General features: G+C 47.4%; 1 protein-coding gene across 1 annotated transcript in view; it reads right to left on the bottom strand.

Annotated features, from left to right (window-relative positions):
• The window catches only part of LOC147112643 (adhesion G protein-coupled receptor F4-like), a 158,378-nt gene that overhangs the window by 22,846 nt on the left and 110,273 nt on the right, over window positions 1–25,259 (bottom strand). Inside the window, exons 6-9 of the mRNA XM_085997110.1 lie at window positions 23,199–23,299; window positions 21,480–21,538; window positions 7,041–7,168; window positions 3,926–4,098 (exon numbers count right to left, since the gene is read on the bottom strand). Coding sequence (XP_085853236.1) covers window positions 3,926–4,098; window positions 7,041–7,168; window positions 21,480–21,538; window positions 23,199–23,299 — 461 coding nt within the window. The remainder of the gene's footprint in view (window positions 1–3,925; window positions 4,099–7,040; window positions 7,169–21,479; window positions 21,539–23,198; window positions 23,300–25,259) is intronic.

The following is a 25,259-nucleotide window of genomic DNA, read 5'->3' as shown; positions in this document are numbered from 1 at the left end:
ACCAATTCCTTATCCAAGCCAAGATCGTCCCACCAATTCCATAGGACTCTATCTGCATTTAACAGTTTGTGTCTCTCTTTCCCCAGTTTGTGTTGTTCTCTCTCCCTCCAAAGTTTATGTCACTCTCACTCTCTCTCCAGTTTGTGTTTCTCGCTCCCTCCCTCCCCAGTTTGTGTTTCTCGCTCCCTCCCTCCCCAGTTTGTGTTTCTCGCTGCCTTCCTCCCCAGTTTGTGTTTTCCTCTCCCTCCCTCCCCAGTTTGTGTTTTCCTCTCCCTCCCTCCCCAGTTTATGTTTTTCTCTCCCTCCCTCGTTTGTGTTTCTCACTCCCTTCCTCCCCAGTTTGTGTTTCTCGCTCCCTTCCTCCCCAGTTTGTGTTTCTCGCTCCCTCCCTCCCCAGTTTGTGTTTCTCGCTCCCTCCCTCCCCAGTTTGTGTTTCTCACTCCCTTCCTCCCCAGTTTGTGTTTTCCTCTCCCTCCCTCCCCAGTTTGTGTTTCTCGCTCCCTCCCTCCCCAGTTTGTGTTTCTCACTCCCTTCCTCCCCAGTTTGTGTTTTCCTCTCCCTCCCTCCCCAGTTTGTTTTTATCTCCCTCCCTCCCCAGTTTGTGTTTTCCTCTCCCTCCCTCCCCAGTTTGTGTTTTCCTCTCTCTCCCTCCCCAGTTTGTGTTTCTCGCTCCCTCCCTCCCCAGTTTGTGTTTCTCACTCCCTTCCTCCCCAGTTTGTGTTTCTCACTCCCTTCCTCCCCAGTTTGTGTTTTCCTCTCCCTCCCTCCCCAGTTTATGTTTTTCTCTCCCTCCCTCGTTTGTGTTTCTCACTCCCTTCCTCCCCAGTTTGTGTTTCTCGCTCCCTTCCTCCCCAGTTTGTGTTTCTCGCTCCCTCCCTCCCCAGTTTGTGTTTCTCGCTCCCTCCCTCCCCAGTTTGTGTTTCTCACTCCCTTCCTCCCCAGTTTGTGTTTTCCTCTCCCTCCCTCCCCAGTTTGTGTTTCTCGCTCCCTCCCTCCCCAGTTTGTGTTTCTCACTCCCTTCCTCCCCAGTTTGTGTTTTCCTCTCCCTCCCTCCCCAGTTTGTGTTTTTATCTCCCTCCCTCCCCAGTTTGTGTTTTCCTCTCCCTCCCTCCCCAGTTTGTGTTTTCCTCTCTCTCCCTCCCCAGTTTGTGTTTCTCGCTCCCTCCCTCCCCAGTTTGTGTTTCTCACTCCCTTCCTCCCCAGTTTGTGTTTCTCACTCCCTTCCTCCCCAGTTTGTGTTTTCCTCTCCCTCCCTCCCCAGTTTGTGTTTTTATCTCCCTCCCTCCCTCCCTCCCCAGTTTGTGTTTTTCTCTCCCTTCCTCCCCAGTTTGTGTTTTTCTCTCCCTCCCTCCCCAGTTTGTGTTTCTCGCTCCCTCCCTCCCCAGTTTGTGTTTCTCGCTCCCTCCCTCCCCAGTTTGTGTTTCTCGCTCCCTCCCTCCCCAGTTTGTGTTTCTCGCTCCCTCCCTCCCCAGTTTGTGTTTCTCGCTCCCTCCCTCCCCAGTTTGTGTTTTTCTCTCCCTTCCTCCCCAGTTTGTGTTTCTCGCTCCCTCCCTCCCCAGTTTGTGTTTCTCGCTCCCTCCCTCCCCAGTTTGTGTTTCTCGCTCCCTCCCTCCCCAGTTTGTGTTTTTCTCTCCCTCCCTCCCCAGTTTGTGTTTTTCTCTCCCTTCCTCCCCAGTTTGTGTTTTTCTCTCCCTCCCTCCCCAGTTTGTGTTTCTCGCTCCCTCCCTCCCCAGTTTGTATTTTTCTCTCCCTTCCTCCCCAGTTTGTGTTTTTCTCTCCCTTCCTCCCCAGTTTGTGTTTTTCTCTCCCTCCCTCCCCAGTTTGTGTTTCTCGCTCCCTTCCTCCCCAGTTTGTGTTTTTCTCTCCCTCCTTCCCCAGTTTGTGTTTTTCTCTCCCTCCTTCCCCAGTTTGTGTTTTTCTCTCCCTCCCTCCCCAGTTTGTGTTTTTCTCTCCCTTCCTCCCCAGTTTGTGTTTCTCGCTCCCTCCCTCCCCAGTTTGTGTTTTTCTCTCCCTCCCTCCCCAGTTTGTGTTTTTCTCTCCCTTCCTCCCCAGTTTGTGTTTTTCTCTCCCTCCCTCCCCAGTTTGTGTTTCTCGCTCCCTTCCTCCCCAGTTTGTGTTTTTCTCTCCCTCCCTCCTCAGTTTGTGTTTCTCGCTCCCTCCCTCCCCAGTTTGTGTTTTTCTCTCCCTCCCTCCCCAGTTTGTGTTTCTCGCTCCCTTCCTCCCCAGTTTGTGTTTTTCTCTCCCTCCCTCCCCAGTTTATGTTTTTCTCTCCCTCCCTCCTCAGTTTGTGTTTCTCGCTCGCTCCCTCCCCAGTTTGTGTTTCTCGCTCCCTTCCTCCCCAGTTTGTGTTTTTCTCTCCCTCCTTCCCCAGTTTGTGTTTTTCTCTCCCTCCTTCCCCAGTTTGTGTTTTTCTCTCCCTCCCTCCCCAGTTTATGTTTTTCTCTCCCTCCCTCCTCAGTTTGTGTTTCTCGCTCCCTCCCTCCCCAGTTTGTGTTTCTCGCTCCCTTCCTCCCCAGTTTGTTTTTCTCTCCCTTCCTCCCCAGTTTGTGTTTCTCGCTCCCTTCCTCCCCAGTTTGTGTTTCTCGCTCCCTCCCTCCCCAGTTTGTGTTTCTCGCTCCCTCCCTCCCCAGTTTGTGTTTCTCGCTCCCTCCCTCCCCAGTTTGTGTTTTTCTCTCCCTTCCTCCCCAGTTTGTGTTTTTCTCTCCCTCCCTCCCCAGTTTGTGTTTCTCGCTCCCTTCCTCCCCAGTTTGTGTTTTCCTCTCCCTCCCTCCTCAGTTTGTGTTTCTCGCTCCCTCCCTCCCCAGTTTGTGTTTCTCGCTCCCTCCCTCCCCAGTTTGTGTTTCTCGCTCCCTTCCTCCCCAGTTTGTGTTTTTCTCTCCCTCCCTCCCCAGTTTGTGTTTTTCTCTCCCTCCCTAGTTTGAGATCCTCTCTCTCTCTCTCCCTCCTCAAGTTTGTGTTGCTCTCTCTCTCTCCCTCCCTCCCCCAGTTGCTCACTCAGGACTCGGCTATTTTTGTTGGCCACGATGCGGTCTTACTCACAATCGGCAATGAAGCAGTGTTTCCAAATAACGGGGGGACCAGCAGGGCTCAGACAATGCGGTTTGGTTACAAACTGTGACAGCCAGGGTCCTGCGCATGCGCAAACCGCGCATACAAGGTCCGTTTCTCCTGAGTCACCAGCAGCAGTGCCCAGGAGACGAATCGCCCATTCTGGTAGACTCCCACGCAAAGCGGGAGGGTTGGGATTCCTGGTCCAAGTCTTGACTTGGAGGGGAATTTGAAATGATAGCATTCCTGCAACATTGCTGTTCTTGTTCTTCTTGGTGGCAGAGGTCACAGGGCAAGAAGGTGCTGTCAAAGTAAGCTTGGTGGGTTGCTGCAGTGTATCTTGCAGTTAGTACCTACTGCAGCCACAGTGCGCCAGTGGTGGAGGGGGTTGGATATGGAAGTCAGTGGCTGGTATGCCGACCAAGCAAACTGCTTTTGTGCTAGATGGTGTTGAGCTTCTTGAGTGCTGTTACAGCTGCAAAGTAATGAGTATTCCATCAAATTCCTGAATTGTGCCTTGCAGGTGCTTTGAGAGGCTTTGAGGGCTCAGGAGGTGAGCCAGTCATCACAAAGTACCCGGTCACTGCCCTGATCGTGTAGCCACAATGTTGATATGGCTGGTTCAGTTGAACTTCAGATCAATGGTAATCCAGAGGATTTTAATGGTAATTGTGGTGTTCTTGAAGGTCAGGGGGATGTGGTTGGGCTTTTGTTTTGATAATGGCCATTGTCTAACAATTAGGTGGCACGAATGTTAGCTTTTTGTTTTAAACCAGCTAACAGCTGTGTTAAAATAATGCAGTGAAGAATTTGGTGTGAGCACATTTTACATTTGAACAAGGACAGTGCTTATTGTAGTTTCTCTTAAAATTCGTACCTGAAGAATATCATTGATTGCAGATGATATACAGAAATCTGTTACTGGATCATAGAGTCCATCCTTTCCACATTTTCTCTTCTTGACCCCTGCCGCCCCCTCGCAGGGGATTTCTGCGATGGAATTATAATTTGTTGTGCCATAATCTGGATCAGTGCATGGTATTACAGCCTCTGTTTAAAGAAAGCAACATGTGATGAAATATGCCATTCATCAGGCACTGTATTCCCTGTGTTTAGTTTAGTTTCAGTTTCATTTCCTTACCTGTATTGTATTGTGTGTAGGGCTCCGCCCATACCTGGCCCCTACTTAAGCAAGTCCCAGCGTGTCTCACAGGAGTACAGCAGATCTCTGGATGAGAGACACTTCTCCAATGTGTATTACTTTCTGAGTTAATAAAAGCCTTGCTTTGCTCCGTTAACGTCGAGTCTCGGATTCATTGAGGCACATCACAACATTCATACAGCTTTCCAAAAGCTATACAATCTGGTCCTTGCTGTTCCTATTAAATTATATTTTGTTCCATACTCACTTGCTTTGAGCATACTTGATTATCGCTATGTGAATATATGTCACAGCATGAAATAAATGCTTAAAAGTATAATGGAGAATAACTATCGACTGCCAACTAGTTCTCCATCCATGAGTGTTATACAAACATCAATTGATTCATTAGGAACTGAAATGTGTTAGTTTGCTAAAAAAAAAATGAAATGAATGAAAGGGGAAAAAAAATGTAAGAGACAATGGGAACAAGTTTGAAGTGATCAATTCCATCAGGCCAGAGGAGGGTGGAAGGAGCCAGCCTTTCACCTGATTGAAGCAGTCGGGGACCATTTTTGTGGTTGGCTCGCATTTAAATATAATCGGCGAGCTGCTCGCACACTTACAGCGGCTACACCGATGGGGTAGGGTGGGTGGGGGCAGGACATCTGGCGGCACGTTGCGCCTCGATATTGACTCGCAGCAGCCCAAGAGGGATGCGGGGCACTTCCAGTAGTACCCCACTTCCCTCTTGGGGCGCAACCAATCAATTTCCGGCGCGGGAGTGCTAATTTTTCCGGGGCGCTAAAAGTAGCGCCCAGGCGAATTTAACACCCCATTTTTGCCCTACAAGTTGTATTTTGCCGAATTCTGCACTTTGCTGCCAAGGGAGAATTCAACTTGAATGATTCTGCTTTCTGGATTTCAAAATCTTGCATCGAAGACCATAGTTTGATTTTTAGAAGGGTAATGACAAAGCTTATATTCGAACTGGCAGTAACTTTCACATCTTGTCATGCAGTATGCAGCAATCTAGGCATTAAGGTTACAATGGAAACTACTAATCCCAGTCCACAAATTCTGATGAAGCCATAGAGTGGCAAAAAGTATGTTATGCTGGAGGACTGAAAGCACCAATTGAGCCAATTATTAGGGGAAGGGCCTGATCCAATTAAAGTGAGTCTCAGAAAAGAGAAATTGGGCAGACAGCCATTGTGCCAGATCTGTTCCCTCGCAACACCACCCTGGGATTTCCGGGATGGGACTGGGTCGTAACTGCAGTAGGCGCAGGCCTAGCATAAACATGCTAATATGGCAGGAGTGGGTGACCCAGCCCTCTCGCTTCATCTTCCATTATGGAATATCATAGTCTGAGCTATAAAAGGGTAATCATGGGATATGGGTACAGGGCAGGAAAGTGGAGATGATGTAGAAGATCAGTCTGATCTCATTGAATGGCGGAGCAGGATTGAGGGGCCGTATGGTCTACTCCTGCTCCTATTTTTTATGTTCTTATGTTCAACCTGTCAGTAATTTCACACCTGCTTGTCCGGCAGTATGTGGTAGTCTAGGCATTAAGGCTACATGAGAAACAGTGCCGATGGCCAACATTGCAGCTGCATGCCTCTCAGACCTACAGCTATGCTCCCATTTCCATCCCTAACTGACGTTGCCACAGAAAGCCTGGTCAGAGTTGGACTTGTGCCAACCGGGTACTGTGGCCAGGCAAATTGCCTGGCTCAAGAAATTTAAGCAGACTCCTCGCTCAGCACACAGCGGATACACTGCACCTGACTTCCACCCAACAGAGAACCCAAGAGGAAAATCGGTCCTCACAAAAAAATCATTCATAACCAGAGCATCAACAGCTCCAACTGCGCTGCCTTTATAAGAACATAAGAAATAGAAGCAGGAGTAGGCCATTTGGCCCTTCAAGCCTGCTCTGCTATTCAAGATCTTGGCTGATCCTCTACCTCATCTCCACTTTTTTGAACTATCCCCATATCCCTCGATTCCCTTAATATTCAAAAATCTATCGATCTCTGTCTTGAATATACTCAACGACGGAGCCTCCACAGCCCTCTGGGATAGAGAATTCCAAAGATTCACCACCCTCTGAGTGAAGAAATTTCTCCTCATCTCAGTCCTAAATGGCCAATCCCTTATTCTGAGACTGTGACCCCTGGTTCTAGACTCCCCAGCCAGGGGAAACATCCTCCTTGCATCTACAGCTTTCCGTCCCATTAATTTCTCCAGTACTACTTTTTTACTAATACGAATATATTTCAATTCTTCATTCTTGCTAGATCCTTGGTTGTCCACTATTTCCGGGAAGCTTTTTGCATCTTCTTCCATGGGAAGCAGGCAGGGAAACAATAGCAGTCATGCATATTTTAGCCATTGGACCTCCCTGACACCAAAGTTGAACACAGGTACAACCAGGTATGCAAAGTGATATCAATGAGGCCCAGATCATCCAGGAGTGTTTGCTCCAATTGTTCAAAACCTGAAAGGTTATGCAAGTCTGGTTTAATTTCTTCTTTGTGCTAAAGTTTACATTTCCCAACCATCCCTGCTCCCAGAATTCCTGAGACTAATAGGAGTCCTGATTACATAGATGTTCAACTTTGAGATGAGCACATGTCTTCCCACTAGTGGCTCAGACTATGCAGCATATTTAGTAAGTGAATGTACTTACCATTACATAATTGCCGAAAGTGCTTTAACATCCAACAATGTAAATATAGACACCCTATTTAGTTAGGCAATAAATATTCTATTTCTACCATAAACTACACATTTTTAACTTAAACTCTATCAAAATTATTTTATTATTCAAAAGACTACTTACTGTCAATGAACTCAGGTGTGTATATAGCAGGAAGAGATTTTTTCAATTCTTCGCGGCTGGCGCCAATTTCTGCTTCCTCTAAAGTGGTGCTAGTGATTACTTCATAGAGCACAATTACACTCCCACTACTAAATTAATAAAGGCAAGAAAAGGGGGTTATTACAGCCATTTCCTTAAAGTAATTCAAACTAAGAACCTAATGAAGGTGCGGCCAAATTGGAATTCCTGCCTTTATCGTGTATAGTTTGGAGTAGCTAGGGTTAAAATAGAAGCTGCTTTCTCTTCAATAAGCTTCAAAGTGTAAAATTTGTGACTCACCAGGCTGAACTTTCTACCGAAGTTTCAGTGGCTCCTTAGGGTAACTCCAGTGGCTCATTCGCCACGTCCAGAATTCTTTGACAGAAGTGACAGGGATGTGCAATATGCCTGCCCGTATGTACAAATGACAAGAATATGTAATTTGACCTAATTTCCATCATGTTTATCCCAGCAATGCTGAGTGCTAAGACCCCTGTGCATTCCTGGCATCCAGGAGAGCAGGCGGGACAGAAAAATAAAAAAAATAAGTGCAGCTTTTGCCCGAGCAATTGCAGGATGACCTTGTAAAAAGAGTTGACTTATTTTTTCACTTTGGGGTCACCCTGAGGCAGCGAGCCACCCGCACTGTGGCAGATACCCAACGACCTGCGGTCACCCTGAGGCAGCGAGCCACCCGCACTGTGGCAGATACCCAACGACCTGTGGTCACCCTGAGGCAGCGAGCCACCCGCACTGTGGCAGATACCCAACGACCTGCGGTCACCCTGAGGCAGCGAGCCACCCGCACTGTGGCAGATACCCAGTGACCTGTGGTCACCCTGAGGCAGCGAGCCACCCGCACTGTGGCAGATACCCAGTGACCTGTGGTCACCCTGAGGCAGCGAGCCACCCGCACTGTGGCAGATACCCAGTGACCTGTGGTCACCCTGAGGCAGCGAGCCACCCGCACTGTGGCAGATACCCAGTGACCTGTGGTCACCCTGAGGCAGCGAGCCACCCGCACTGTGGCAGATACCCAACGACCTGCGGTCACCCTGAGGCAGCGAGCCACCCGCACTGTGGCAGATACCCAGTGACCTGCGGTCACCCTGAGGCAGCGAGCCACCCGCACTGTGGCAGATACCCAGTGACCTGCGGTCACCCTGAGGCAGCGAGCCACCCGCACTGTGGCAGATACCCAACGACCTGTGGTCGCCCTGAGGCAGCGAGCCACCCACACTGTGGCAGATACCCAGTGACCTGTGGTCACCCTGAGGCAGCGAGCCACCCGCACTGTGGCAGATGCCCAACGACCTGTGGTCGCCCTGAGGCAGCGAGCCACCCACACTGTGGCAGATACCCAGTGACCTGTGGTCACCCTGAGGCAGCGAGCCACCCGCACTGTGGCAGATACCCAGTGACCTGCGGTCACCCTGAGGCAGCGAGCCACCCGCACTGTGGCAGATACCCAACGACCTGCGGTCACCCTGAGGCAGCGAGCCACCCACACTGTGGCAGATACCCAACGACCTGCGGTCACCCTGAGGCAGCGAGCCACCCGCACTGTGGCAGATACCCAACGACCTGCGGTCACCCTGAGGCAGCGAGCCACCCACACTGTGGCAGATACCCAACGACCTGCGATCACCCTGAGGCAGCGAGCCACCCGCACTGTGGCAGATACCCAACGACCTGCGGTCACCCTGAGGCAGCGAGCCACCCACACTGTGGCAGATACCCAACGACCTGCGGTCACCCTGAGGCAGCGAGCCACCCGCACTGTGGCAGATACCCAGTGACCTGCGGTCACCCTGAGGCAGCGAGCCACCCGCACTGTGGCAGATACCCAGTGACCTGTGGTCACCCTGAGGCAGCGAGCCACCCACACTGTGGCAGATACCCAACGACCTGCGGTCACCCTGAGGCAGCGAGCCACCCGCACTGTGGCAGATACCCAGTGACCTGTGATCACCCTGAGGCAGCGAGCCACCCGCACTGTGGCAGATACCCAACGACCTGCGGTCACCCTGAGGCAGCGAGCCACCCGCACTGTGGCAGATACCCAACGACCTGCGGTCACCCTGAGGCAGCGAGCCACCCACACTGTGGCAGATACCCAACGACCTGCGGTCACCCTGAGGCAGCGAGCCACCCGCACTGTGGCAGATACCCAGTGACCTGTGGTCACCCTGAGGCAGCGAGCCACCCACACTGTGGCAGATACCCAACGACCTGCGATCACCCTGAGGCAGCGAGCCACCCACACTGTGGCAGATACCCAACGACCTGCGGTCACCCTGAGGCAGCGAGCCACCCGCACTGTGGCAGATACCCAGTGACCTGTGGTCACCCTGAGGCAGCGAGCCACCCGCACTGTGGCAGATACCCAGTGACCTGTGGTCACCCTGAGGCAGCGAGCCACCCGCACTGTGGCAGATACCCAGTGACCTGCGGTCACCCTGAGGCAGCGAGCCACCCGCACTGTGGCAGATACCCAGTGACCTGTGGTCACCCTGAGGCAGCGAGCCACCCGCACTGTGGCAGATACCCAACGACCTGCGGTCACCCTGAGGCAGCGAGCCACCCGCACTGTGGCAGATACCCAGTGACCTGTGGTCACCCTGAGGCAGCGAGCCACCCGCACTGTGGCAGATACCCAGTGACCTGTGGTCACCCTGAGGCAGCGAGCCACCCGCACTGTGGCAGATACCCAGTGACCTGTGGTCACCCTGAGGCAGCGAGCCACCCGCACTGTGGCAGATACCCAACGACCTGCGGTCACCCTGAGGCAGCGAGCCACCCGCACTGTGGCAGATACCCAGTGACCTGCGGTCACCCTGAGGCAGCGAGCCACCCACACTGTGGCAGATACCCAGTGACCTGCGGTCACCCTGAGGCAGCGAGCCACCCGCACTGTGGCAGATACCCAGTGACCTGTGGTCACCCTGAGGCAGCGAGCCACCCGCACTGTGGCAGATACCCAACGACCTGTGGTCACCCTGAGGCAGCGAGCCACCCGCACTGTGGCAGATACCCAACGACCTGTGGTCACCCTGAGGCAGCGAGCCACCCGCACTGTGGCAGATACCCAACGACCTGCGGTCACCCTGAGGCAGCGAGCCACCCGCACTGTGGCAGATACCCAACGACCTGTGGTCACCCTGAGGCAGCGAGCCACCCGCACTGTGGCAGATACCCAGTGACCTGTGGTCACCCTGAGGCAGCGAGCCACCCGCACTGTGGCAGATACCCAGTGACCTGTGGTCGCCCTGAGGCAGCGAGCCACCCGCACTGTGGCAGATACCCAGTGACCTGTGGTCACCCTGAGGCAGCGAGCCACCCACACTGTGGCAGATACCCAACGACCTGCGGTCACCCTGAGGCAGCGAGCCACCCGCACTGTGGCAGATACCCAGTGACCTGCGGTCACCCTGAGGCAGCGAGCCACCCGCACTGTCGCAGATACCCAACGACCTGTGGTCGCCCTGAGGCAGCGAGCCACCCGCACTGTGGCAGATACCCAGTGACCTGTGGTCGCCCTGAGGCAGCGAGCCACCCACACTGTGGCAGATACCCAACGACCTGCGGTCACCCTGAGGCAGCGAGCCACCCACACTGTGGCAGATACCCAGTGACCTGTGATCACCCTGAGGCAGCGAGCCACCCGCACTGTGGCAGATACCCAACGACCTGTGGTCGCCCTGAGGCAGCGAGCCACCCGCACTGTGGCAGATACCCAGTGACCTGCGGTCACCCTGAGGCAGCGAGCCACCCGCACTGTGGCAGATACCCAACGACCTGTGGTCGCCCTGAGGCAGCGAGCCACCCACACTGTGGCAGATACCCAACGACCTGTGGTCACCCTGAGGCAGCGAGCCACCCGCACTGTGGCAGATACCCAACGACCTGTGGTCGCCCTGAGGCAGCGAGCCACCCACACTGTGGCAGATGCCCAACGACCTGTGGTCGCCCTGAGGCAGCGAGCCACCCACACTGTGGCAGATACCCAGTGACCTGTGGTCACCCTGAGGCAGCGAGCCACCCGCACTGTGGCAGATGCCCAACGACCTGTGGTCACCCTGAGGCAGCGAGCCACCCACACTGTGGCAGATGCCCAACGACCTGTGGTCACCCTGAGGCAGCGAGCCACCCGCACTGTGGCAGATACCCAGTGACCTGTGGTCACCCTGAGGCAGCGAGCCACCCGCACTGTGGCAGATGCCCAACGACCTGTGGTCACCCTGAGGCAGCGAGCCACCCGCACTGTGGCAGATACCCAACGACCTGTGGTCACCCTGAGGCAGCGAGCCACCCGCACTGTGGCAGATACCCAACGACCTGCGGTCACCCTGAGGCAGCGAGCCACCCGCACTGTGGCAGATGCCCAATGACCTACTGCCACTATTATCTCCACAGTTAAAATATGCAAATCAGCCAGAGGGCAGGGTCTGGGGCAGACTATTGCAGTGGGTAGAATTCCTGCTGGATTTACCAAAGCCACAAGTCTTGACCACTATCTGTATGAAGGGGACAAAACTTGCTGATCAGGAAATCAATGGGGGCAATTTTTCTTTTATTGCACCTGGGTATTTTGGATCACCTGTGCACAGTGCATGAAATGAAATTGGGGATGCAGGATTGCAGGCCGCAATGAAGTGTGTCCGATTTAAAAATAATGCAGAGAAATCTGGTGTGTCCATTACAGATATGCAATCCTCCCTGCCCACTTTCCTCAAATGTACTGCACCAGGGTGATCTTGTATGTCAAGAAAAATAACAAGAAAATCTACCCCCAGTTGTTTCGATCCAAGTATGAATTGTATACTGTAACGCAAATGCTGGAGACCCAGACAATGTACACTAGATTATCTGATCATCACACTTGACAGTAACCCATTAAAATGAATGTGCCATCATTTGCATCACTATCAAAAGACCTATACCAGTATGTCTAATTTATTGGAATCCCATGGGATCTTATTCATGCATTGTGCATTTGATCACAGGTGGGATTTTTTTATTCGTTCACGGGATGTGGGCGTTGCTAGCAAGGCCAGCATTTATTGCCCATCCCTAATTGCCCTTGAGAAGGTGGTGGTAAGCCTTCTTGAACCGCTGCAGTCCGTGTAGTGAAGGTACTCCCACAGTGCTGTTAGGGAGGGAGTTCCAGGATTTTGAGCCAGCGACGATGAAGGATCGGCGATATACTTCCAAGTCAGGATGGTGTGTGACTTGGAGGGGGACTTGGAGGTGGTGGTGTTCCCATGAGCCTGCTGCCCTTGTCCTTCTAGGTGGAAGGGTTTGGCAGGTGCTGCCGAAGAAACCTTGGCGAGTTACTGCAGTGCATCTTGTAGATGGTACACACTGCAGCCACGGTATGCCGGTGGTGGAGGAAGTGAATGTTTAAGGTGTTGGATGGGGTGCCAGTCTTCATCTCGAATTGCTGCAGGGGAAATTTTCAGGCCTGGGGAATACATCCAGACTTGTGTTTTCCCACTTTTCTTGTCAATTTTAGGGCAGACAATATCAGTAAATCAGGTGGGGATGTGTAACATTATATTCCCACCCATGGAAGCATCAGTTTTGGATTTCTGTCAGAAGTGGTAACAGCAGGAATCACCTACCCAAATATGAGTGCATGAATTACAATTACATGCCAATAGCATCAGATGTCAAATTCCCTGACTTCATTTCTGTCTAAAATTAACTATGCTGGGATAAAACAAGTGCCCCATATTTTTAGGCAGCAATGTAGAGGCAGAAGTATTGTACTGACAAATTGGTCTAAAATTTGTATTTTTCAAAACCTTTTCCTAGTTTTTTTTGGAGGGGGTGGGGTAGAATCCTGATCACAAGTGCATCAAAGTTTGGATTTCTGCCTTCGGCTTTGGGGCTTCCATTGTTGCCCATTCAATATAGAGGGGGAATTCAAAAGAAAAACCTAAAATATGCAAATCAGCTAGTGTTAGGGGTAGGGCATTGGAGTTTTCTCTCTATCAATGTCACTTAGAGGAAGGGGAGGAGGAGGAGGAACAACATAGGGAGGTCAGGCAGTACAAGAGGCGTATGATATCACCCTCTGGTACTCTTACTCCAGAATATACACACCCAGTGCCTCCTACCACCACCTGACCCAGAAGCAGTGCTTGTAGTGGCTGTATTTCACACACAAGGCCATCAATGGGTACAACCTAACCTGGAAGCGGCCGGCAGCAGAGGCGCCACAGTGGCAGTGGTTGTGAAGATCACCACTGCTTGAATTTTTACTTTACAAGGTCATTTCAGGCTGCCACTTGGGACATCAGTCACATTATACAATTAGCTGTGCAGAAATGCATGATGCAAGTTCAAGATACTTGAACAAGCCAGTTTATCCCCTTCCCCATGGACAACTGAAAGCAGCATGACGGGAACCTGCAATTTTACTAAGGGGCAGCAGGGGGTTCAGGCAGCCAAGCAATAGCAGCATAAAGAGGATGCAGAGGCTGCATTACTGGCTGGAAGAGACACTTACGCCATCCGGAGGGTTCTCTTGACTACCAGATCTGTTCACTGCACGAACAGCCTTAACTATATCTTCTCCCTTCCCGTCCAACCTTATTTTTTTTTAATAACATTGGTAAAAATCTATTCCTCACATGTGGGAAGTTTTTCCAAATTTGTAGCGTCACTGAAATCAGTTTTGTACTTGTATTCTCTAGAGCTGTGATAACATTGGACAAGAAGTCGGGGAAGAGAGGCTGCCATTTTCAAGTGGACCTCAATTTAGGCAGCCAGGGCTGTCAGTGGAAACAAGCAGAAGCCTCATCGTCCAATGCAAGTCAGGGTCCAATGGCATCATTAAGGCACCAATACCATTTTGGTGCAGTGAAGCTCGGTGCCCACTGAGTGTTGGACCCACCTGTAATGATCAATAACATGTCATTCTATAGTGGACACTAGGTGGAGCCGTAGAGCTGTGTAGAGCTGCATATAAGACTACACTGCCCAGCTGTATGTATATTAAGCCTACATTACCCATGAGGCACTAGGCTACCCACAAGGCAGCAGTCAAGATGGATGCCTCTACAGATACTGTACCTAGTCCACATGTGCTCAATAAAAGTGTCTAGCAAAAGCTAGCTGTGTTCATAATAAGAATGTCTATTTATTAATGAACATAAGACGGTACCAGGATGGTGAAGATCTGCTGAAAATTGTGAAAAGCGACATGGAGAATTTGAAGCCACCAGAGCGTTTGAAACTCACAGGAAATATTGGCTACAATTGGCAGACTCTTAAACAACAATTCAAACTCTACATTGCAGCCATCGGATTCGGTACGAAGCCAGACGCAAGGAAGATAGTGTTGCTGCTTACGGTTGCAGGCCCACAGGCGATAGAGGTATTTAATACATTCGTATTTAATCCAGAGGAGAACAGAGAAAAATTAGAAGATGTGTTAAAAAAATTGATGCACATTGCTCTCCCAAAAAGAATGAGACCTATGAAAGATACATGTTCTGTTCAAGGACACAGCAGCAAAATGAGGCTTTTGATAGCTTTATAACTGAACTGAAACTGAAAGCACAGACATGTAATTTCTCTGAGCTGAAAGCATCCATGATTTGTGACCAGATTGTGTTTGGTATTCATGATAAAAAAGTCAGGGAACGTCTGTTGAGAGAAACCGAACTAAATTTGGAAAATGCAGTGAAAATATGCCAAGCCAGCGAGCTAGCTCGAAAGCACGTGAAAACTTTCAGTGAAATCAATAATGATGCGATTGTAATGAGTGATAATGCTGCTGTCGGTGCTGTGTCCGACAAGAGGAAGAAACGTGGGCAGAACAGAAATGAAAAGCAATCGGAGGATGAAATTTTTAATTGTAAACGCTGTGGTTACAAACACCAGTTAAGACAATGCCCAGCATTTGGAAAAATGTGCACAGGTAATGGAAAGAATCACTTTGCCAAACAATGCTTTTCAAAAGTAAAAACTAAGAAAGGGCAACGAGTTAATGTAATTGAGGACACTGATTTAAGGGAGACATTTTTTGTAGGAATGGTGTCATGTGACAATATCAAAAAGGATAATGGACAATGCTGAACATAAAGTTAATGCAGTAAAAAAGAGGACAAATGGATGATCCCACTGCATGTAAATGGAGCATTAGTTACCTTGAAACTAGACACTGGGGCAAAAGCAAACTTAATCAGTATGAGTGACATTAACAACATGAAAGAAAAGCCCAAAATATAGAAAAAGTCAGTACTACTGAAGGACTATAATGGACAGAAAATAGATAGCTTAGGTGTATGCAGACTTAAAGTGACAGTCAAAGACAAAGTGCATCATCTCATGTTTTCTGTTGTGGCTGAAAGACTTGATTCACTACTGGGTGACAAATCTTGTGAGGACTTAGAACTGGTCAAGAGAGTCTACCGTATAAACTGTGCCATAAGCAGACCAGATGACTCGGTGGATTCTGCAGTGAATAATTTCCAGGATGTGTTCAAAGGATTTGGAGTTCTACCACTCACTTACAAGATCCAGCTAAAGGAGGATGCTCAGCCAGTGGTACATGCTCCACGAAGAGTTCCAGCACCCCTGCGTGACCGGCTCAAGAATGAACTGGACAGAATGACCACACTAGGAGTCATCAGGAAAGTTGAAGAGCCAACAGACTGGGTTAACTCCATGGTATGTGTAAAGAAAAAGAACAATGATCGAAGAATATGCATGGATCCAAAGGACTTAAATGCAAACATAAAACGTGAACACTACCAGATTCCCAAATGAGAAGAAATCACCAGTGAAATGTCAGGTGCCAGATACTTTACAAAGCTCGATGCCTCACAAGGATTTTGGCAGCTAAAACTGGATGAAGAGAGTACCAAATACTGTACCTTCAACACACCATTTGGCAGGTATTGTTTCCTCAGAATGCCTTTCGGGATAATATCTGCATCTGAAATCTTTCATAGAGTGATGGAACACATAATTGAAGGTCTGGAAGGAGTTCGGGTCTCTGTTGATGACATCATCATCTGGGGCTCCACACTGAAAGAACACAATGAGAGACTGACTAAAGTGCTACAGAGCATACGCTGGAATGGACTGAAGCTCAACAAAGCCAAGTGTCAGATTGGCATCCAGGAAGTCACTTTCCTAGGAGATAATCTATCTGGTAAAGGAATAGAGCCAGATATGGAAAAAGTAAACGCCATACTCAAAATGCCCCGACCCACTGACAAAAAAGGAGTGCTACGCATCATGGGGATGATAAACTTCATTGGAAAGTTCATTCCTAACTTGTCAGCCAAGACAGCCTGTCTGCGAGACCTGCTACATAAAAGAAATGAGTTCGCATGGACAGAAAGACATGAACAAGAGTGGATAAACCTCAAAACAGTGCTGACAACCACACCTGTACTCACCTTCTTTGACCCAACAAAAAGAATCAAAGTGTCAACGGATGCATCAAAAGATGGCCTAGGTGCGGTCTTGCTACAAGCAGAGGGTGAAGATTGGAAGCCTGTTGCCTATGCCTCCAGGTCTATGACTGATACTGAGTGTCGATACGCCCAGATTGAAAAGGAATGTCTAGGCTTGGTAGTTGGACTAGAAAAGTTTCATGGCTACATATATGGACTTCCCACCTTCACAGTTGAGACAGACCACAGCCCTCTGGTTGCCATCATAAAAAAGAACCTGAATGAGATGTCTCCAAGGATTCAACGACTCATGATGAAGCTGCAAAGATATGACTTTGAACTGATCTACACACCAGGCAAATACATAGTGTTAGCAGATGCACTATCCCGAGCACCCACAATGAGTCATGTGAGCTCTACTGAAGAAGACGTGGATGTTCATGTGAGTATGGTCACTGCTGCGCTGCCCGTGTCAGACACAAAATCAAAGCAAATAGCAGAAGAAACAGTAAAATATACAGTATTACAAACAGTAATAGAGAACATTCATCATGGTTGGCCAAAAGGTTCCTGTCCAAAATATTTTCACATAAGGTCAGAATCGAGTGTCGCAAGTGGACTATTACTAAAACAGAACAGAATAGTCATTCCACAGGCTCTACGTCAAGACATGCTCAAAAGGATTCATGAGGGACAACTCGGAATTGAAAAATGCAAAAGGAGGGCAAGAGACACTGTTTATTGGCCTGGCATAAATAAGGACATTGAGAACATGATAGGCAAATGTGAGACATGTCAGAAACACCAAAACAAACAAGCAAAGGAACCAATGATAGTAGCTGACATACCAACAGCACCATGGCAAAAGGTTGGTATGGACCTTTTTCATTTAAATGGTAAAGACTATCTAATAGTGATTGACTACTATTCTAACTATCCTGAGATGGCGCTGCTCTCAAGCACCACAGCAAGCAGTGTCATAATGCATGTGAAATCCATCTTCGCCAGACATGGAATTCTCAGGATTGCCGTTAGCGACAATGGTCCGCGTTTCAACTGTAAGGAGTGGCAACAGTTTGCAGCACATTATGACTTTCAGCACATCACATCCAGTCCTTTGTATGCTCAGTCAAATGGTAAGGCAGAGAAAGGTGTTCAAGTTCTCAAGCAGCTACTGAAGAAAGCGACAGAAAGCAAGTCTGATCCTTATCTCGCCCTGCTGAGCTACCGAGCCTTACCTTTAGACTGTGGTTCTTCACCTGCTGAACTACTAATGGGTCGCAAGTTGTGCACCACGCTACTCTGCTGTGCAAAAGAACAGCAAAGTGAGGAACTGAGACAGAGACTTCAACTGTTAAAGCTGAAACAGAAATCATACTATGACAAGTCATCCAAAACTCTAAAACCATTGACAAGGGATGATGTTGTCAGGATTGAGGATCCAGATGCATGGAACAGGAAAGCTACAGTTCTTGAGGAAGTAGGACCAAGGTCATACACTGTTAGAACTGAGGAAGGACAGATTCTCAGAAGGAACCGCCGTTCCCTCCTAAAAACACAAGAGACTATTCAAGACCAGATTGATGACAATGCCGCAACTGCATCTTGTCATTCACCGCCAGAACAATCTCATGAAGACACATCAGACTTACCCATGTTGAGAAGATCCACACGTGAAGTAAAAAAGCCTGATAGACTTAATCTTTGAGTACAATGTAAAGCTTTGAAAATATGTTGACTGTTTTGAAAATGTTTATGTTTATAGAGCACTAACAAAAGTGTTACTGATATTATCTTTATTGTTTTCTTGAAAGTTAATTGATATTGATTTTGTTAAACCTCAAAGGGGGATGTAATGATCAATAACATGTCATTCTATAGTGGACACTAGGTGGAGCCATAGAGCTGTGTAGAGCTGCATATAAGACTACACTATCCAGCTGTATGTATATTAAGACTACATTACCCATGAGGCACTAGGCTACCCACAAGGCAGCAGTCAAGATGGATGCCTCTACAGATACTGTACCTAGTCCACATGTGCTCAATAAAAGTGTCTAGCAAAAGCTGGCTGTGTTCATAATAAGAATGTCTATTTATTAATGAACATAAGACCACCCACTGCTCAGAGTAGGAAATGGCTGGAAGCAGCATCCCTTAAAGGGATCGCTGGAAGAAGCTCTGGGAACAATTAAAACAATCATTCATTTGTCATTTTTTGGGCAGCAGGATGAGCATAATTGCTCTCCCAGCACCTTATTGCCAGCCCTCCACCTTTTCAACAATGCTTTCCATTGCCCCTACCCCCATCAGTCCAGCCTTTCCCTTTCGATCCCAAGCCGTATGACGGTGCTCTGTGAATGGCCTGCCGAATTTCCTGCCTCCCCCCAAAAACAACGAGCTGCCCATCAACGCTTGCAAATGGCTGGCAGCTCACCAGTTCAATGCAAGTGAAGCCTGGCCAAAATTATTTGGGCCTTTCACTGGTGATATCGGGCGGGTATGGCAATTGCTCTGCCCACCACCCACCTGATGTACACTGAAGATGGAAATCAGCTGCATTATCTCACAGCACCCAGCTCCCTCTCATCAACATTTACAAGTGGCAGCACAGCTACATACATCTTTACCAGGAGATTGGTGGAACTGATGTAAGCTGCTTAAAATGGTCGCCAAGAGGAGAAGCAAAGATCCAGTCATGCGACTGCCATCAATGGCCCCTGTACTTTGGAAAATGCAACAATGCAATCAAGTTGGGTAGCCATGCCATACTCCTGTTACTACTTGTCGAGGGGGGAGATGAAAGTTCTGACCATGTTGACTGATGCATCAGTCACTGGTTTGATACAGGTAGGCAGCACATGGCTGATACTGCAGAACATAGATGATCCCCAGGTAGGAGGCAGAGGTATAAATGTTGAGGGCGCTGGGCACTATGACTGCAACTGGCAATGCCATCTCTATGGTGCAGATTAGTCTCTTCTGACCTAGTAGGAGCTGGCACATTTCTGCAACTGCCTCCGTGCTGACCGAAGTGTGCAGAGCAGTTATCCTCAGTCATCGCCAGCTTTTTATTTCCAGGGCCTAGAAATTCAGGAGCACCCATTTTTGGTGAGGTCCGAGACCCCTCTGATATTGAGCCTCAGATCTCACTGTAATAGAGCTGGCAATGACTGGTACGAAACTGGGCTGCAGCTAGCGCCTCAGTGGCCCTCAAGTAAGTAGGTCCGGGGGTCGGTTGGGGATGGGGGGAGGCGAGAAAACGCAGAGTCGCAGACCAGTATCGGGTCAGGGGTCTTGGATCTCAGGAGAGGGAGATTAGGGCTGGAAGATTGGGGGTGGTTGGGAATATCGGGAGCGGTGGTGATGAGGGGTCGGGAGCAGAGATTGGGTCCTGTTCCTGCTCCTCCCAGTTCCAGATTCAGGCAAGTTATTTATCTTCTTTGTTGCAGGCAATCCCTCGGGCTGGTTTCCCCGAGTGCAGCCCGCGATAATGCTGGCTGCTTCAGGGCAAACCAATGCTGGAGAGGGGACCTTATGCAGGTTTAATTCAAATTCTCACACTGCCATACTGGGACATGTACTTACATTATCTGGCTTATTAGTCCAATCCTCTGTATTACTAGTCCAGTAACACAACCACTAAATTACATCCTAGAAGGGCAAGCCGGGCAAACAGCGTGATTGTATTGTAAACAGGTCTGAAATTGTGCTGGGGTCATTGCCATCCATCCTTATATTAAAATAAAGCTCCCACACATTTTATGAGAACACTTTAGGCCAGTTTGGCAGGCTGGCCAGACGACCACATGCTGCTCTAATTGAAGAGGAATCAAGGATTCCTTGCTGAATTTTTCAGCCTTCAAATGCCTGTTACATACCAATGGGACCAGTCCTGACAAACTGAAAACCCAAGCATCTTTTTCAAAATAATGAAGAATCATAGTTAATGTTTTTTCACAGCTCAAGTAAGCAACATTATCTTAGAAAAAGGGAAATATTCTTTTGCAAATATATCTCCAATGTAACCTAGCTAGATTGTCTAGAAGTGTTATGGTGTGTTGCATCGTACACAACTTGCAAAGACAACTTGTCATAGATGACTTGGAGGAGTAAGAGAAAGGTGGGCCAGAGCAACAGATTGATCAGGCTGAAGATCATCAACAACGGTACAAGAGGAGGCAGCAGGTATCCCATGACTGCTGGTTGACAACTAATGTGCAAATTTAATAAGGGAAACCATTTCATAAACTCCAACTGTGTCCAGCACAGTAACAGTGGGGTTGTTAAAGATGCTATATAAATGCAATTTCTTTCTTTTCTTTCTTTCCAAGACAATTAATGTAGTGACAGTTGATTCTTAAACACCGCTATCCCCTATTCTAATGCTTCTTTTAGCTGCCACCCGAGTGGTGGGAGTATATGTGGTGGCTGTCTACTACATAACACATGCTCAGGGCTGCTAAATCCTAATCTACTGCAGACTGTGGCTGTGAAAATCTGCAGGGCAGCACAGTTTGTCATGACAAGATGCAGCTGTCTTGGACCTTGGTCACTGATCCCCTCCCACCCCACCCCCAAAATTTGTAGGGTCGGGGGAATTTTCATGATTTGCATGCCCATGGTAGGAGGGTAGTGCATCTGGACTGCACCCTGCTAAAGAGTCCAGAAAGACAGCCAAAGGTGCTCACGTTAGTGGGGTTTGTGTCCCCTGCCCCTCCCAGAAGTAGTTTTAAGGTGCCCCTGCGGTCCCTTTACAAAGGGAGCCACCTTAAAAAAACATTTTATTGCAGAGTAGATTTTCAGGATCCAGGCAATGGCAATAATAATGAAAACCTACCCCCATGTGCCCAAAATAAAATGTAATCCATAAATATTCTATTGCTTCATGTGTTGGATCCCACTTTTCAGCTCCTACTTAATCATCAGGTTCTCTGTTTCTGGTCATTGGACCTTCAGAATAAAATGCGGCTGAAAAAGTCTCTCCTTGAAATGTTTCACTTACGTGAATCCTAGAATGTTTACTTTAGCATCGCTTCGCACTGCTTGGTAGGCCTTTTCAAACTAGAGAAATGGTTATAAATAGATTAGAAACATGGCATTTGAAAAATAAATGTGAAAACAACAAAGGGTGAAAACATTTTTAATTCTACAGGAATATATGTATAAAAATGAAATACATTCAGATCAATACTCTATAATATAATGGCCCATAATTTGCTGTAGCAGGCCATTTGCCCTTAGCTAGACTTGCCCGTGCATGTTTAGATTTTTAAATTCAGGTTGAAGGATTGTGAAATTAACAGCGCATGAACTGAGAAGGAAGTGCAAGTCATAGAGTGGGTGAATTCAATATTAAATCAGGTACAGAAAGAGAAAAAGGGAAAAAAGATTGGATTAAAAGAGAGAGATTAAAGAGACAAAGGAAAATATTTTTTTTTATGTAAAATTTTACATTTTATATATTTTAAAATCTCCAACAATTAAAACCTGAAGGAATGAGACTCCACACTTGTAATAGTTAATTTTCAGTTCCAGAGATTTAACTTTCTGTGGTGAGTTTAGTTTGTATTTAGTTTGGAACTTCACACCATTCAATGTATGTCAATAGTGAAGCAGACAGCGAGATGCCGTTTTCGCTAAGCTAACAGTGAAGCGGTGCACCTCGGACAGCAACTTTTGGATATGTGCATCTGCCCCGTGCCTGAAGCCACTGTAGCGTTTACGTATAAACAACAGTGAGCGTCATTAGCCTCACCGTTATTGTGACACCAAATTATTGCCCATTACGTTTACTATGTATGTCACACACTCCTTTTTTGGGCATCACCATTCTGTCATGCCTCGAGGTAGCATCGCAATAGGATTTAGCATTATAAAAGGTGTCTGCAGCAGCACATTTCTACCACTAGGTGGAGTTTAATAAGCTTGACAATGGTTTAATGCCAAAGAAAACAGGCATTGAAAAACACAGAATACAACCACAGAAGGAACCAATGCAGGAAGGATCTGCTACCAGTTATGAAGAGAATTAGCTTTGGATTGCAGCAGGTTCTCTCATATGGTTCAATTACCCACCACATTCATGACAGAAGCAAATCAGAAAACATATGATGGGTAGATAAATCCACCAAGGCCAGGGCAGTGTCTATGCTTAAACCCCAAGTTGCATGAAGTCCATTGCAAATATTCCACAATAGCAAGTCAGGTTCATTTCTATGTTTAAAAAATAATATTGCTATATTTATATATTATTAAAAAATCTCTTGTATTATGCACGCTTAGTGCCACAAATATTACTTCCTGTAACATTTTTCACGTCAACACTTAAAATGGGAAAACCATATGGAAACTTTTATAATAGGAAAATAATATATAAACAGTTGGCTGTCACAGTTGGTTAATGAACCGATTCCCTCAAAATGCTTTTTGAAAAGGTTTTCACCCAGTAACTGAAGTTTCTGTGCCCGATGTTAGGTACTAGACCAATTTTTTTTTTTAAATCAAACAAATTACATATTGCAGAATGACAGCATTACATTTTCCCATTTAATTGCCTTTTGAGTCTTTTAATATCTTTATTAAAGGTTTTACTTTAAGGCATTAGCCCGGCTTCGACCAGAATTTCTGTTATACACTCCTGAAGGGCAAGGCTCCACAGCAGTAGCACAAAGATGAAAAAATACATTTTTGAGTTTGTAATGTTATTCATTCAGTTACTTACCAGTATCTTAAAATGTCCTGAGAGGTTTTTATAGTAGTTTGAGGAAGGATTACTCAGTTCATCTGTATAGGCAATGTTTAGAAGTTTGACTGCAAATGTTTCTGTGAAAAAAGTAGCCATTATTAATCTTTTACTGTTTTAAATATAAAGAATGTGTATTTTTTGCTATTCAGGTAATTTATATTACTAATGAATTACAGTTATTCTAGAATCCAGCATCCCGCAAAGAATTATGGGTGAATTTTTCAGAAAAATATTATAGAAAACTGAAAATTTCACAGATTAGCAAAAATAGAATGATCAATATGTGAAATTAAAAGATTCCGGCTAGTTTCTAACACTTGCTGTGTCAATGTTACCTGGTCTATCTTTGGTCAGTTTTAGTGCTAGCCACTGCAGTGTAGCTGTCAATTTACGTGCCAGCTCAGTATGTTCCATGTCTCCAATGAGTGATAATATTCCCTCAACAGTGCAAAAGATGGTGGCCCTCAGTACTGCATTGCTTGCTGAGAGATAACCTGTCATTGATTGCCAGCACATTGTGGTCGGGGTTTTTCACTATTGCGGAATCTTTGTCAAGGTACAAGTCCCATTTACTGTAAAGATACGCCCCCAACGTCACCAATTTTCCAGGTTTACGCCACTTTGTATATTTTAGGGCAGGTTCCCCGACCTCTGCAAGAGTCTCTGTCTGAGAAGATGATTGATTACACTGACCATTTGGGCCCTTTAACTTTTAAATCCCTCCTCTCCACCATACATGGTAACGCTGAATATCAGGCACCCCTGACATTGCTGTTGCTATGGTGCAGGTATTACTAGCATACCATTACAAATGGCCACCCATACATGGCAGAACACATTCTACTTCCTCGTCACTTCCTTGCAAAAGTGGCTCCCTATTCCATTCAATTTATCCTGCAGTGACATAAATCAAGAGGAAAATCTGATGTTCAGTGTATATATAATAAAAAAATCAGTACAAAAAATGGACAGATAGAGCCTAAATGCAATCTCACAATTATCTCTTTCACTAAATTTACAATATTTGAAATAAATACAAAATTGTTTCATCCTTCTGCCAAAAATCTCATTTTTTTTGCTCTGTGTATCGTATGGCTCTTTTCAGTTGCACAACTTTCCATGATATTGAAATAGTTGGCAATAGCCTGTTCTGCCACCTCTTCCCATGCAGCCCTTACTGCCTTTTCTTTTTGAGGAAGGTGCCTCTTATAACCAAAGATGGCACGCTTCCTTGCCTGCACCTCCATGAACATGACTTCCAAGGCTCGATCATTAAATGGAGAAGTCATGCCTGCAACCTTGGAATTGTCAGACTTTGTACTCTGCTTCAGTACAAAGCTGCTCTCCAAACCATTCATTTCCTCCCCCACACAATGTGCAAATACACCTTTATCGTGCTCTACCTGCACGTTTAAGGGGCATCACACAGAATCCTGCCCCCATTCTCTGCTCTGCTAGTGAGCCGTGGAAAGTGCACTGGGAGCGCAGCACCCATATGTTAATGAAGAAACTGCACAAAACTTGGCAAGACCGGTAATTTCTTCATTGGTCTTTCCCGGGCCAGAATACAGGAACACTCGGGCTGGAAGGCTCTGCCCTGGCCACACCACCTCCTTACACTGCCTTGTTTGGACCCTCCACACCAGATAACTTCCTCAGTTGAGAGGTCTAGTGGGAAAAACTAACCTCGGTAATTTTCTGCCAGAAGGTGACTATAAAAGCTTAACTTCACGCAATAACAGTATAACTGAGACTCAGAGGATTCTCCTACTCTTCCACTAACTTTCAGCAGAGGGCCTATGAAAAGCCCGAAAAAACTGTCTTAATGGTGTGTACTCCAATTTTGCAAGGTTTCCGCGGCTCTTCCACTGAAGTTAAAGCGGACAAGTGGGAGAATCCCCATAGAAATTCACTCCCTAAGTATTCAGTAAGTGGAGGATTATGGTCAAAAAGCTGTCAGTGGCACCAACTGAGATTAATGATTCTTGAATAAAAACAGAAAATGCTGGAAATACTCAGCAGGTCAGGCAGCATCTG

Source organism: Somniosus microcephalus, chromosome 9 (assembly GCF_052327205.1).
Source record: "Somniosus microcephalus isolate GS21.2 chromosome 9, FLI_Smic_1.0, whole genome shotgun sequence".
Classification (NCBI taxonomy): Eukaryota; Metazoa; Chordata; class Chondrichthyes; order Squaliformes; family Somniosidae; genus Somniosus; species Somniosus microcephalus.
The sequence above is the reverse complement of the archived record's forward strand: the minus strand, read 5'-3'. Positions and strand labels throughout refer to the sequence as shown.